The sequence below is a fragment of the Gallus gallus genome, chromosome 6 (genome assembly GCF_016699485.2).
Source record: "Gallus gallus isolate bGalGal1 chromosome 6, bGalGal1.mat.broiler.GRCg7b, whole genome shotgun sequence".
NCBI classification, from domain to species: Eukaryota; Metazoa; Chordata; class Aves; order Galliformes; family Phasianidae; genus Gallus; species Gallus gallus.
This window is the reverse complement of record NC_052537.1, coordinates 26,987,413-27,002,778: the sequence shown is the minus strand read 5'-3', so window position 1 is coordinate 27,002,778 and position 15,366 is coordinate 26,987,413. Positions and strand designations below refer to the sequence as shown.

General features: G+C 40.7%; 1 protein-coding gene across 5 annotated transcripts in view; it reads right to left on the bottom strand.

The window, feature by feature from the left end:
- The window catches only part of SHOC2 (SHOC2, leucine rich repeat scaffold protein), a 60,031-nt gene that overhangs the window by 13,049 nt on the left and 31,616 nt on the right, over positions 1-15,366 (bottom strand). For all 5 annotated transcript variants that reach the window (XM_025151613.3, NM_001397283.1, XM_015288653.4 and 2 more), the window contains exons 3-4: positions 11,046-11,183; positions 644-774 (exon numbers count right to left, since the gene is read on the bottom strand). In XM_025151613.3, the coding sequence (XP_025007381.2) occupies positions 644-774; positions 11,046-11,183 (269 nt within the window). The remainder of the gene's footprint in view (positions 1-643; positions 775-11,045; positions 11,184-15,366) is intronic.

Genomic DNA, 15,366 nt, shown 5'->3' with positions numbered 1-15,366 from the left:
GGTTAAAATGAGAATGCTAAGGCAAAGTAGCAGGCTTTACCACTCTTTCAAAGGTCATTCTTGCCTTAACAAGATGCTGATAGAGATATCCCTTTTATTTTTTCCCTACTTCGACGTCCTCCCCACCTCCATGAAACACCTTGTATCCAGCTAGAATGATGGGAAGCTGGGCTCCTTATTTAAGGTTTCTTGAAGAGACTCAGGACAGCAAATACAATCACACATGCTACTCCCACTTCTGACAGAAGCTGTATAACATACGTTCTTCCACACAAGTTAGATATATCTAACATGTACAGAATTGTTATTTTTCATGTTACACTTGTAGGTTAAGGAGGAAGTTTTTCCACACAGAGGGTAGTGAAGCACTGGAACAGGTTGCCCAAGGAGTTTGTGGATGCCCCATCCCTGGAGGCATTCAAGGCCAGGTTAGTGGCTGGCAACCCTGCCCACGGCAGGGGGGTTAAAACTAGATGATCACTGTGGTCCTTTTCAACCCAGGCCATTCTATGATTCTCTGATTAAAACAAATTGTATTTCTCAGAATTGCAAGGCAAGATGAAATTATTTTATAGGTACCAATGCCTCTAAAAACAGAGACCCCTTTCAACACATTCTCTCCCAAATCCACTCCATCTCTCACCTCTGGTAAAGTAGAAATATTGTTGTTCTCCAGGTTCAGTTCATCAAGTTCACTGCATTTTGCTAAAGACTTCGGAATTGCTGACAGCCTATTGTACCTCAGGCCAAGACGACTTAAACTGGATAGATTTCCTACAGGGAGAAAGCAGTGATTAATACGTCATTATATTAACACCAAGGAACAGAACAAGGTTTGATTTCTGATTCTTCTGTTGTCTCACATTCTACACTTCAAAGCTTTTCAAAGGGTGAAATGGGGCTATCATTCCCAAACAGGATGCTCATAGTTTACAGTGCTCTCCAATGCTAAAATCAACTATGCAGTAGAAGTACACTGCTCGTACCACGTATTCTTAACTTGTACATGATCTGGTGAGGAAGGAATGTCTACATCATCTTCAAGAAGTATTCTCTCTCAAGATTTTCCAGATAACCCAAAATATCATTACCATCCTCCAGAAGCAACAGTCTTTAAAGAGAGAGAGAAAAAAAAAATTCTTCCAAGTTTTTCAAATCACACTTAAGGAAAAGCCTGGAGGATGTCCTTGAAAATCTGGACCATAGGACATTTTTCAGATATATTTTTGAATATTGCCAGGCCAACAGTTTCAGTTGACATGAATGTGAGTTTAAAAAAAAAAAATTTAAAGAAGCTTGCAACTTAAGGATGTCTTCAATGTTTCTAGTACTGGAGCATTTGGTACTCTCCTGCAGGTAAGAAGGTATTGAATTTCACTGAAATGTCAACCAGTACATAGTATGAAGAACAATGCAAAGTTTTCTGGCTCAGTCATATATTTAGAAAGCATTTGTGCACAAGTGCCCATTTGAGTAGCAGAAGGTTCTAAACAAATCCACATCATCAGTCCTTGCAGAACATTCCCTGTTTTATATTTTTACAGCCACTCACGGGACAATGTACTTCTTCCACGTATTGAAGTACCAGGAAGATAATATTAGGAAAGAAATAGAAGATTTAACAGCAGCAAGAATAATCAGAAATATTTTTTGTAAAAATATGAAGGGAGATTTATACATATAGTCTAAGTAGTTATGCATTAACTGCAGGATATATTAACTTCTATGCATACATACTTCTACAGAGGTTATTGGAACACGGCAAAGGAAGAAACAAACGTAGTGTATGAAACTTGGAAGCAACATGTTAAACTAACAATACAGGAAATAGAGAATGAAAAGTAATGCAAATGATACAATGAGGTCCACAAGACAAGGGAAGAAACTCAGCAAAGGAACTGACAAAATATCTTTCCTGAACTTCTCTGGACTGGTCAAAATATACTGTAAAAATAACCCTGCATCACTGAGTAGCTAGACTGGGAGCATACCTAATAAGAACTGAACTTTGGGAACGTTTGATGGTTTCATAGCTACTAAAATGGAGATTCACGAGAACAGTGAAAAGGAAAAAAACACCAAAAAAGCCTTCCATGTTAAAAAAAAAAAAAAAACCCAAACCAAGAACACCTCCAGATCTTACAAATCAAGAGAGAAGAGAAGTTTTCAGTACATACCTGATAGCAACCTAACAAGCTTAGCAACAAATTTCACTTGGTACTGTCAATAATGAAACTAAAACTGAAACAGGTACCACAGGAGCTGCTTACCCAGTTCTATCCCCCACTGGGCTTTTGATTTTTAAGTGCTTTCTTTCCAAGCAAGTACGTAATTTGCTTTTGCAGAAACAGCAAAGTATTCCCTTCGTCAAAAAAGGCATTTAAAATCCAAGGATAGCAATATTGCTCTCCAGTACACAAATATTCATCTTCTGATGTTAAATCCTGGAGTACATATACGTACAAGAGTAATTAGGAGCTGTTTTGATCCTATAATTCACCAATATCGATACGCGTACTTGTATGTAAAGTAGGATATTTTATGCCATATTCAGTACAGTCTGTTTGCATAGGAACCTATCCTCACTTCGAGAGATGCACGTTCTATTGTAAGGAATGGAGAGTGTGAGGATTCACTGATCTAGGGATGAACAGAGCATACCCTGACCACACTTCTCTGATTTAGCATCCAACAAACACTTCACTTACTAAGCAAGTGACAAGCTTTACACAAATAAGATAATGATTTATTCTTTTTCAGCACATAAACCTTGAGCTAGGCTCTGGCATTGATTTCTCAGGCTCCCCCCAGGAGTACGAGCAGGGCACGGCTCTAGCAGCCAGCACGCTGCCAACTGTTGCTTAGCAATACGACGTCGCTGTGCCGACTCCAGATTGCGAGCACAGGTTGTATGGCTACAGCTCTGCTCTGTTCCTACAGCAATGTGGCATTTCAGAAAAATGCAATGAGGCAGCCATCACAGAGTCAGACCCTTCACTCCTCATTGGGAACGTACCACAGTGAGCAACCCTTTCATTTCCAGGCATTCACTTGCGCTGCCCAAAATTGCACTGTTGCTAGAAGGGGCCCCAGAGTTGCTGAAGAACACTGCCACGTCCCTCAGCCAGCCCTGCAATCACTTCGTTGCCCCCGTGGCTCCTCTGCCTTCTTCAGTTCGGTTACTGATGTCTTATACAGAGCCACATTAAGCTCTCCACTGACACGCAGTCAGGTTGCATATTCTGCAGGGTGACTGTTTGGCCAGTTAGATGATGAGGATCTTCTGCAGTTGTGTTCCTGTTGCTGAAACCATACCTCAGTGGTTGCTCTTCAGCAGCAAGGTGGCAGGCAGGGTGACTCAGAAGAAGCAGAACTAGGTGTTCACAAATGGGAGTGTCTGATAACCACAATTTTTTTCAGCTACTGGCAGAAAAAAAAAATGCAACTAAAAACTCTTCCAATTTGTTTTCTTAGGAAACCCACTTAGAAAAAAGCACTTGTAAATTCAATCACCCCATGAAAAGATACTTCTAAAATATCATGCTAAAGACTAACTAAACCCTAAAATCAAGCCAGGCATAAGCAAGTATAAGCAGCTGCCCCTGGGAGTCCCATTTCACATCGCCACCTCTGCAGCAGTTCTGTTGGACTTGATCACAATTAAGGCACACAACATCCAGCAGCAGGCCTCGCATCACCCAGCATAACTTCTCGCCTCTCAGTGCTCAGCTCTGGAATGACCTAAGTGCAGAATTCCCTGTCATTTCATTGGAGAGAAGACTAAATTGAAGCAGAACACCATGCTTATCAACGCACTTTTTAGAAAGACCACCTGAAGCAGTTTTCTAATTAGGAGCAACACATCTCTTCTGAATGTTTCAGAATCAAGAGAAACGGGCTCTGACGCATCAAATAAGATAAAGAAATCCAAACTCCTATTCCAAAGTCCTACGACCACCTTCAAAGGAGGTGAAATGCTCTCATGTTTTTGAAATTCATCATTCTTCCTCTCCCTCCTTTAGTGAAAATAATCCTTCAGCTCCCCTGTCCTCAGATGAAGGGCCATTACTTGGCACAAAATTCTACTGCATCTTTACTAAAAGATGGAGTCATTACTCTGATTTATGCAATGTAGCTCATCAAGCTAACTTGCTGGTTGCTTTTGCCCAAACATACAGATCCATGTGTACGATCCAGATCCAAAATCTGTTCAATAGAAAAAAAAACATTTTGCAGGTAACATTAACAGACATTAACAAATTGGACTGACAAGAGCTTGCACCTCAAAAACCCTTAAGATTATGATAAAAGGCATACAAGCACTTCTTCCTGGAACAGATATTTCTAAGAACATACTACAAACATGGCATTACTAAGTACTTTTCTGATCTGATAAATACTTTTAGATTTTTATTTGACTAAACCCTGCAAACAGCAGGTAGTCACCTGATAAAGAGCTTACTTTCTATTACTATCTATCATTTCATAGAGCTCGGTTCACTTGATTCCCTGAGGAACTTTTCTTCTCGGGAAGATTAATTCTCTTGCATACAAAAGGTACCAGATGTCGTTGATTAACCTTAAAACACCACACTGAATTAATTTTGTATCAAATAACTACGATGACAGTACAGAAGACAAATCCACAAGAGGTTCGGTGAGCATGTTAAAAATTATTATAAAACCCAAAGCAGGTGGGAACTAGGGCCATAAAAACTGAAAACTTCACAGGAGGGACTGGGCAAGGTAGGGATGGCCAACTGTGGACAGAGATTAAACACTGTGTTCAAATATTTCAGCAGTGCTTGGAACCTAAAATAGCCGCAAGGCAGGCTAGAAGATGCCTGTATCACACTTTGCACTTATTATGTATTAGTTTTTCCAGATGTCAGCCATGCTCCATGACAACTGTTGAACAGTTTCACAGGGGAAAGGAGCTGTTGACATGTTTAATCTAATCTCTTGTCAGAAAGCAAAACGTTTCTCCTGATAGCTATAGAGTAAAATGAAAGGCTTCAGATAAAAACATTTCAATCTTCACTTGTGCTCCACGAGCAAAGGCCACTCCACACGATGTCCAGCACTGCTCCAGCAAGAAGTTGGTCAGGAGAGATGTGAGCTGGATGTGAGCTCATAAGCACACTACAGAGGAACGCAGAACAAAATCCCATAGTTGTTCTCATCTGATCTGTGGGCAACTCCTCCCTGAACCAAAGCCCACAGATTTGTATGGATGTAAACGCACTTTACCCAAGAAAGGTCAAATCCTTTCTATAACCTGCAGGGTTAGAACGTTCCTCATGTTTAAGATATCTTCTGTATAATTACTGATGCTTTAGGAAAACTGCAGATGGGGAACAAAGGTGATTTAAGGGGTGGGGACATTAGGGTAGTAGTAGTATAGAAGAAAAGAGAATCCTTCCTAATCATTGCTACCAACTATCAAAGCCAAAGCAAGAAATGTAGTCATATTTTTCAAAATGCAAAGGTACGGTGAGCTTAAGACCACTGAGCAACACACAGTTTGACTTACAGACTCTGGATTTTACTGGCTTAATAGCAACATGATTTGAATGTATTGTTATTTTTCTTTCTGGCCACCAATGCCTCCTGATGCATGAGGACGGTGTAGGAGGCAGATTCAGGCTCCCGACTTACAAAGTCCATGAGGTTCACTGTTTCTTGTTCTGCTCAAACCAAAGAGTATTATCCTATCTAGAGGAAGCCTAGAAATTCTCTAAAAAGACATTCACCTATTAAAAAACTATCTAACATCACTTCAAAATGCATCTCTACCATCCTTATCGAGTTAAATGCCATTTGGAGAGAGCAAAAAGATTCCTGTCTACTTTCAATCTGACAGTATCAACCAAAAGCAAGTCTCCTCATTATTTCAAAAGTAAGACAAAAGCATGATCACATCACCAGGTGTTTTTAAACAATTCAATACCAAAATCATTCAAATTCAATACCATAATCACTGCAAACTGCTTGTGTGAAGATGCTGGCAAAAACCAAGTGACAAAGGCTGAAGTACTGACATGTACCACACACAGCACCAGTATAAGGCAGAAGAGCACAAAGTTAGTGACATGTTTCTGAAAATTTAGCTTTCTTAGCACGTGTTCAAAATGCACTTAGCTAATAGACCTGCTTGTCTCCGTTCTGATACGTTCCTTTGAAGCGCTATTCCCTCATGCCTGCTTCTTACATATAGGATTATGGGCTTTTATTTTCCCTACAGTACACAAATCACTCTGAAAATGCTGAGCTGCAGTTATAACCCATCCCTGCATCTTGCTGCTGTGTGATAGCACATGCATTCACTAAAATAAGCAGTCCCCTCCTAGTCCTAACAGAAAATACACCCAACTAAAATACAATATAAGAAATATTTTCCTAAATATAGATCAAATCAATAATCTCAGAATTAATGAGCCAATAGAAGCAAGTTTTTTTTTTTTTTTAACAGAAGAGTATGCATGAATTCAACTGTAACTTCTCTCTAATTTCATGAAAAATGTAAATCACCAAGAACAACTTATACTCAAATCACAAATAGCTTCTCTCTCAGAAGCACCCAACAGCCAATGCCAATGGAAGCAGTTGAGGAAAGGGAAAGCACCTCCTGACAGCGCTGCAGGAGCCTGGGAGGATTCAGCAGCACGTGGCTCAGTGACTGCCTGCATTTAGCAGCGACTGATACAGTTTTCTTCTGCAAAATTGTCAAGCTGTCCTTTGAGCTTTGGCATCCACCCCAAGCTCTGCAAACACTGACGCCCAGGCGTTACCTGCGCGCCGCATTAAGGGCAGTCTGCTCTTAATGCCCAAGCAATGACGTTTGGAGGCTGCCAACTCCCAGCTCTGCCTTGTACACTCCAGCTGTGCCCTTAGAGGACGCAGTGAGCTGTCATGTCCCACCTACCACCTCGGTGCCACCCAGGATTTTCTAAGCAGTTTCACTGCTTTCTATTGACTAAACCTAAAAGCGAAGCCAGCAGGAACCAGTAGCTCCATTCCCTTTATGAGAACGCTATGAAATCCAAAAAAGACCTACAACAACTCAAAAACTAGAACAAAAGAGTGGGAGGCATTGCTTTCAAGGAGGTAAAGAAGGGATAAAAAGGTTACTGTGATTGCCAAATAGTAACAGAATCCAATTAAAAATGCCTCATCAACAGCACAGCCCAAGAAGAGTGAAATCTGACCAGACCTCTCATTCTGAGACTGGAAACGGCCTTGATCCTGCAGAGCACCAAATGCTCAGACCCCATCTGACCAAAGCGCCAGGTCAACAATGCTTACATTTTAAGAACACAAACACTGCCATCAAAGCTGGAGTCTGTACGCGGCTCCATCGGGTTTTCATTAAGACCAGCATATTTTTCTGAAGTTTCAGAGTAAGACCTCTGAAGCTTTTGCTAAGCCTGTTATACTTAAAAACCCATTTACAAGTAGTTCCACTTTCTACAGAAAAATCTTCACGAGGACTTGTGGGGACTGTAAGCTCACAGCAACAATTTCTATGATCTAAGCTGTGCGAGTCGCTGATGTCCAGCCCTGCTCACAAGGGATCCCATTTTATCGAGTGCGTGGCAAAGAACTGCAACAGTGCTCTGAAAGGTAAATGAAGCTAAAGCAGCCAGCAGCACAGTTTGTGGTGCGATGTCGACCAGTGCAAACGGCAAAGATTCCCCAGAGAACATTTGCTTTCATGCAAGTTGTGATTTCAGTTTCTGAGCTCTTCAGTTGAAGCGAAGGGCATGAATTGCAGGCTCTGAATGTGCCTCTCATTTTCCTAACCATCTTTTAGGAACGGTGCCATGGCAGACACTGGAAAGCGTGTCCAGTGACAGAATTTTTTGTGCTTTTAAAGCATCATTTTGGAACATTTACAACTGACTATTCTTTTTCTTATTAAAACATCTGTTGCCTTAAATGTCTATGAATATGCTACATTTGACTATAATCAAGCTGCAGACGTAAACACACAGAAGTGGAAAATTACAAAATAGTTGAAGAATCTGATTTTTTAAAAGTCGAAGTTCTGTTTTTGTTGAACTTCCCTCTCAAACGAGCACTGCTGAGCTTTTAAATAAGAAACTGCAAACACATTTATAAAGAGTGCTAAAATGAAATCTTCAAACGAGAGAGCACTCAACGTGCAATTTGCAGCACATTTTCTAAGCTAGCTGGTGATCCAATGAGCAGTTAACAGAAACACTTTACTCCACCCAAAATTTCCTCTCTTTCAGAAGTCCAATTACTAACTTCAATAATTTATCTCCTTCGATATATCTTTTGGACTTTTCCTCTTATTAGTGTGCCAGGTAAGCATACAGAGATAAGACACCAAAAACACAAGCATACCATAATCCACACACAGAGCAATCTGCAACAACACAACTGAGAAGCTAGGATCCCACTACGATTTTGATTCTAGACTTGAGACTCTTGGAATGTACTAAGCTGTTCCACAAAGCTCATTTTTCTTGCAGGAAGTGACCTAATATATAAAGTACTTCACAGTTTTCAATCAACAGAAATACAGATATGAATGTATTAAGCCAGTATCTATAAAGCAAGACATGAGGTCACTTCCTGACAACTAATAGCTGAAATTGACATTTGTTACTGCAAGAAGGCGTGCTTCTGAAGTGTGAGCTGAAACAAGAACTTTGTATTTTTACAGAGTGGATATGTTGGCTGTGCTACCTCTGTAATCATTGCTGATGCATAATCCCTTCCCTGCCACTCCCCTGCATGTCACCCTCCAACATCCCTGCCTTCCAACGCCGCCTCGTTCCACCACAGAACTGGGAATTAGAAAACAAGCTTTAAAACAAAAAATTATAAGAATATTGGCACATTCAGAAACCTTTCAGTGGGAAAACCAAAACTTAATTAGAAGCACAGCAGTAAATTTAGGCATTCTGCAAGTATGAGTGCTTTTTTTTTTTTTTCCTTCCATCAGTAGGGAAGGAAGGAGCTGCTGAGGCTGGCCTCCAGCAAAGGTATTGGTGCAGGAGGAGGGGACAGCTCTGGCAGTAATGGAAAGTCTTCTCCGTTCCAGGAGGCTCACAGGCTCAGAGTATTAACTATTTACAGCGTGCCAAAAGAGTTTGGTCTTTTTTGTACCAAGTGTGCAACCCCCACAGCACTTCGAGTAAACTGATGAAACAACTGACAGTGCTTCTACATGCAGCACACTGAAAACTGGCAGTGCTAAGTGTCACGAGCAATGCCGAGCGCCAGGCCGACCTCGGTGAGAAAAGGAAAGGCCAAGACCTGAGAGGGAGCGTGAGGCTGGAAGACGTGCCAGCCCAGCCCCACGCAGCGGCAGCAGCCGTGCCCTGGGTGTTTTTCTCAGTGCTCGCATTCTCTCACTGAACAATCGTAACCACAAAGTAAGCTGTAATACAAAAATCAAGCCACAACTTGCTTTAATGTTGAACCAAAACTGTGATGACTAAGAAATAAAGCCAATGTTGCTGAACTGGCTACGGCTGCCTTTTCTGTAACAGGCAGAAATGTAGGTTGATCGTTATCATTTACGTTGGAGTTCAACATTTTTCCCTTTAAGCTTCCAAGTCTGGCTGCTCCGGAGCTATTTGTGGCACAAATACTGATTTCTGACTTGAAGTTTTCACTTCAATGTTCAGCTCCTACACACGTTCCTCGGTACAAGCAGGGGTTCTCCAGTGGCACACACACTTAGCCGGTGCACAGAGACAGGAGAGTGTGCTGTAATTATTCATCTGCCTTCAGTGGTTTGCTGAGCTGCACAGCGGTGATGTTCAGCTCCGATAAGCAACGTAAAAAGACAGTGTATACATTTAAAAATAATTGACTTCAAAACCTTATGAAAACACTGTGATGAGAAAACAAAACAAAGAAAACATGCAGAAATCCAGTTTGACTAGGTGCAAACTCGACTCAGGGCAAACAATCTAGGCTTACAGTAACTTCCTAGAGAAACAAATGAGTCCAAACTTGAGAGTCAGCAATCTCCTGTGTATCACAAATGGCTCAACTGCTTAAGTAACTCTGTCTCTCTTACCCAGAAATCCTTCCCATAAGCACAGTCACACAGCATATTACAAGCAAGATCTTCCAAGTCCTCTGAGAAGCTCAGTGACTGCCAGTCACTCAACAGCTGGGTACATCTTCCTACCAAGCAGCAACAACAGTGGTCTATAAGCACTGACGATGGAAATCAACTTGCTCACAGAATTTTTTCCCTTAATTAGCACTTTATCTAGAGAACTCTCGCCCTCAGTATGAAACTGATAGTATACACAAGTGTTTTTAAAACAGTTTATGGTAAGATTTACAAAACCGATACAAAAATAAAGGCTGTGCTTACGAAGTATGTAAGTCAGATACAAACTCCAGATGGAATAAGACCTCCAGAGATTAAAAACATCATCAAACCAGGAAGGAAATTTAGATACATTGAATAGTTCATCAGTTTAAACTCTGTTCAAGTCAAACTTTCTAAACAAGAAACCAGAGCAACTCCACACAAAGATTTCTATCCATAAAAGAATACATTCAACAAAGTTCAATATTAAATATTGTCTAAGTAATAACGTCCATTCTTTCGAGTACGTTGTGGTGACAAATAAGGGCTTAAAATTATGACTGTCTTGGTTTTTGTCTTTTCAAAACCACAGCACGCATCTTTTTCAGCCATCTGTTTAAAACAGATTAAATTAAATAAGTCAGATTTTGTTGTTTCATCCTACACGAGATTCTGAAAATGACCAAGAAAGCATTTCTTTCAGTCTATTACTCCCAACCTATGTCGCAAACACTCCACCGTAGTGCAGCAGGATTATTTTATGGACCAGGGACGTTTTTGATTGTTTTAAAGTAGGATTGTTTAAAGACACAAGCCTTCTTTCTAATTTCAAGTGTGAAGGTGCCTTGAGCAGAACACCAATCATTCTACAGCCATGAATCAACTTATTCTTAAATTCGCTCCTCTTACCAGGCATTTTGAATAAGCCACCTATTTTCCCTTCCCCAACCTCCTGACATACCTATGGTTTCTGGCAGGTCCAAGAGCTCATTGTGCTGCAAGTCAAGGTTGGTGATCTGCGTGCAACTTCCAATCTCTTCTGGAAGATGTTCAAGCTGATTGTGCGCTACATCCAGCGTTATGAGGTTACACAGCTCACCTGAAAGCACACAGGAAAACCCAAACATTAAGATCTCCAACATACATGTCTAGTTCCACACAACAATTGAGAGTAGCAGAAGGATTTCATTATATTAAAAAAAAATAATAACACCTATTGCTACCATAAATTTATAAAGTAAGGCCTTAGGGGATCATAATTTTATCAGTCAGCTGTAAAACCTGATTAGCAATTTTTAAAAACTTGGATAGAGCTTTTTATAGTCTCTGAAGAAACTTTATTTACTGGTGTTCTTTTGACAGTTCAAGCTGTAGAACATAGAAATATAAAATCTATACTGCACACCTGTTTCATGCTGACCAGAAACGTAGAACCTCAGAGTGAGTGGCTGTATTAAATTACAAGAAACCTGTACTGTACTGCTTGTACAGTATATATTACCTTTAGACAAAAAAAATCAGTACTTAAGAGACAGCAAAATTATTTGGCTGACATTTTTCATCCCTCCTGGTCATCAAAAAAGGCAACTATAAAACTAACTATACAGATTACTACACACTGCATATGTAAGCATAGGTATAGCCAGTGAAAGTTTCAAACAAAAGACATCTGTTAAGCCTTAAAAAGGACCAGACTTGCTTCAAGCTCAGAGCAGCTTTACACTGAACTGTTTCACCTCTGACTTTTACACACCAATCTAAAAGTACAACGAGGCACAGCTCTCTAAGTACAGTACTTCCACCTATTTTAATGACAAATGCACTGTGTTCTGAGCAACAGTTTGTTGGCTTTAAGAAAATGTGTACATGCATGAGCACAGGTGCAGACATTTGTATTTTTTTGGAGCTGACAGATGTGAAATTAAGGCAAGTGGTTTGAATGACTTCAACTCTATTCAGTAAAGATCGGGTCACAGTTTCTGTGTATCAGAGCATCACTCAGACAGTAACAAACTTGGAAGAGCAGCAAATTCCTTTTGAGGGGTGATTGTCTATTTTTAAGTTTGATATCTTTGGCACAATCCTCTAAGGATTTTCCCACAGGCCTGCAACTTCTGATGCATGGACTGTTCACCCAATAGGTCAGTGTGGGATCACAAACAGTCATTTATTAAACCGTAACGGATTTATGAACTCAGACTCTGTGTCTGAGCCGCAAGTGGCATTTATCCACAATTCTTACTACGTATCATAAGACAGTTGTTAAAGACCAGCCAAAAAAAAAGTTCATGGAAAACTGATCCTATTTCCTGCATTTATTGATCCAAAATGGGATGTTTTTTTCTAGAGATTAGGCACATGAAAATGTAAAGGTGACACTTAAGTACCACCTCCATCACTGCGCGTGCTCACCTCTCAGGTCAGCATTCAAATGGATTTCAGGTCAGCCACAGAGTCTAAAGTCAATCCTGCTGCACCCAGAAATAGGCAAATAGAAGACAAAGGCTGAGCAAGATTTAACATTCTGTGGTAGCAGCATCTGCTTGATACTCATGAAAGCAAGTGGGCAAAACATAGGAGGAGGAGGAAAAACCAGAGGAAGGCTTTAACTCCTCTTTACACAAACCAAAAAGAACTCCACACATCTTTAATAACATAACCCAAACATTTTCAAAGCACTTGCAGGCAGTAGCCTTCACATCGCGACTGCTGAATATCAGTCCTGGTGATACTGGTTTCATTTGTTTTCACTGCAGACCTAAAGCAATGATGTCAAACTCAAGATGAGGCACAAACTTCATTTCACCACACCGATTTCTCATTTCCTTGACTCTTCCCACTCTACATCTGTTGAAGAAAGACGTGGATTTTTGCAGTAACATTTGCTGCACTTCCCTTTCGCACCTGCCGAAAACTTTGACAACAGTGAGATACACATTGCCACAAACATCTCATAGTTAACGTTGGGAAAGAGAAGAAATATAGAGACATCTGTGGTTATTTAGCCAGCTAACACTTTGGTTTCATTTGGACAGGTACACTTAATATTTCCGTATTGAAGATGTAGACATGGCAAATATATTTAATAAAAGTATTAAAATAGTTTGGGGATTGCCCAACAAATTTTAGGTTTTAAAATGGAAACCAGGCAAGAGTTAAGGCCCGATCACACTCAAGTGATATTGTATGGCTCTGTAAGGAATCTTGCTCTTGGACACAGCGACAATTGTGGTTTGACAGCATCTCACCAAAAAGTCCTTCTCAGCCTACAGGCAGGAGAGTGGGGAGGAAGCAAAATTCTTACAATACTTTCCCTGAGATTGCTGAGACAAAACTGATAACGTACAAGTTAATAGAATGCATGCAAGGTGAATTTACCCTGTGACATGAATTCTTACATCAGATATGCTTCTCTTAGCAACGGTAAAAATATTCAGGCAATGTGGTAGAGGCTCACCTGCATACATAAAGGCACACAGAGGTCCAGCACTGGAGGGGGAAGTCCAGTGGTGCTCTGTCACTTACCGTGGATGCAAGGAAGAACACCTGGGGACTGCAAGACTTACCATGGGATCTCTAGGGGTGGTTAAAGGGAGGAGTCAGTGTAGTCTGGGAAAAATAAGTGTGGGAAAGAAGGAAAAGGAAAAAGGGTCCGCTCCTTTATAAAGCAACGCCAGCCATGCCCTGCACCCAAGGAGAAGAACCTGGCCTGCCTTCTTGCTAACTTCGCTTCACTCTTTAACTATGTCAGGAATCAAAACTAAAGTTTTCCTAAAGGAAAGATTGCACAAGCGCAAAAAAACAAAACAAAACAAAAATTGCTAATGAGAGGGGCACTCCAGACATCATTCATACTAAAAGGACCAAAAAATTGTTCCATTCTACTTTATCACATTGATAAACTTTGCTGAAACATGATTGTATCTCAACTTGCTTAAGAAAAGAAGTGCACTGCCCACAACTGGAAAGAAGCCTCACCACGCAGCACCTTACCACTTTACCCAGTTCCTGCCCCACTACAAGTAATGTCCAAAACACACAGATTTTAACATAAGAGTAGTGAATAAAGGATTCTCTACAGCCCACTTGCAACTGCACTGTAGAATTGGAAAACAAGCTAGGAAGTTTCACAGTGCTGGGGTTGGACTGCTTTTTTCCATTTAGTACTATATTTTGGTGCAACCGACATGAAAAAAAGAAAAAGCTATCTAAATAAAGTCTGCCAAGACAGCAGGCAGAAACTGCACGTACTAGCTGGTTTGGTAATAAGTTTTAAATTAGGAGTAATGTCCATGTGAAACACATAAAAGAGATTGCCCTTAAATAGTCTTCACGGAATGGTTAATTACGCCATTTTCTGTAGTTCTTAAAATCTTACAAGATACAAATGGCAGACAGTTCACATGCACTTTTAAGAGAATGTTTTTGTAGTCTCCCAACTAACTTCTGGTTAGAAACATTGCTAAAAATACAGCTAAGTGTGCAGCTCAAAAAAACCCTCAGCAAGGTGAGATGAGCAATCACCTCACTACTACTGAGAGGTACACAGAGTTAACACAAAATGTTACAGCATGACACAGCTAAATATACCTCCTGGAAAAACACAGCCTGATGAAGAGACAGCCCAGTGTTTTCCACCCAGTGAGGCAGAACAGCAGCCCCATAACAGCCAGCCTCAAAAGCCTGTTGTGACATGAGGACCAAGCTACTTGCCCTGACTTACGTAACCCAGCGCTCCTCTTGGCCACTTAAAACCAGCGTACAGCTGCATTAAAAAATATCAAAGGGCTCACAAATTAATAATAACATAGGCAGACAGTATAGGGCAGTATCAAACAGGCTTCGGTGCCTCCAACCACCAACTCACCCAGTAGGCAATTCTGGATGGCAAATGCAATTTGTAACAGAACCTGTTTTCCAGCAGATTAACTCCATGCCTGCCCATGCTTAAGCAGATTGAAAATTGTGAAATCCTTCACAACATGATAAATCCTAGGCCAGACAGCAAGAGGATAAAGACTGGCAGAAAGCGCGAGGAAGAGGAGGACGCAGGCAGTAACGGAGGTGCACACTGGTGTGCCAGTGCTCTGCCTGCAAGCCGGTCTGTAAGGGCAATTAGCTGCAACCAGCTGCACCGTGAACTAATTTCATGTATTTCCCATTGCTGTGATAACTGTTCATCTCTCACTAGGCTCCCTGATCTGGGGAAAAAAGCAAGACTTTCTTAGCCTGTCTATAAATCTATTTGAAGTAAGTGTTCTGATTTTAGAAACAAAACAATT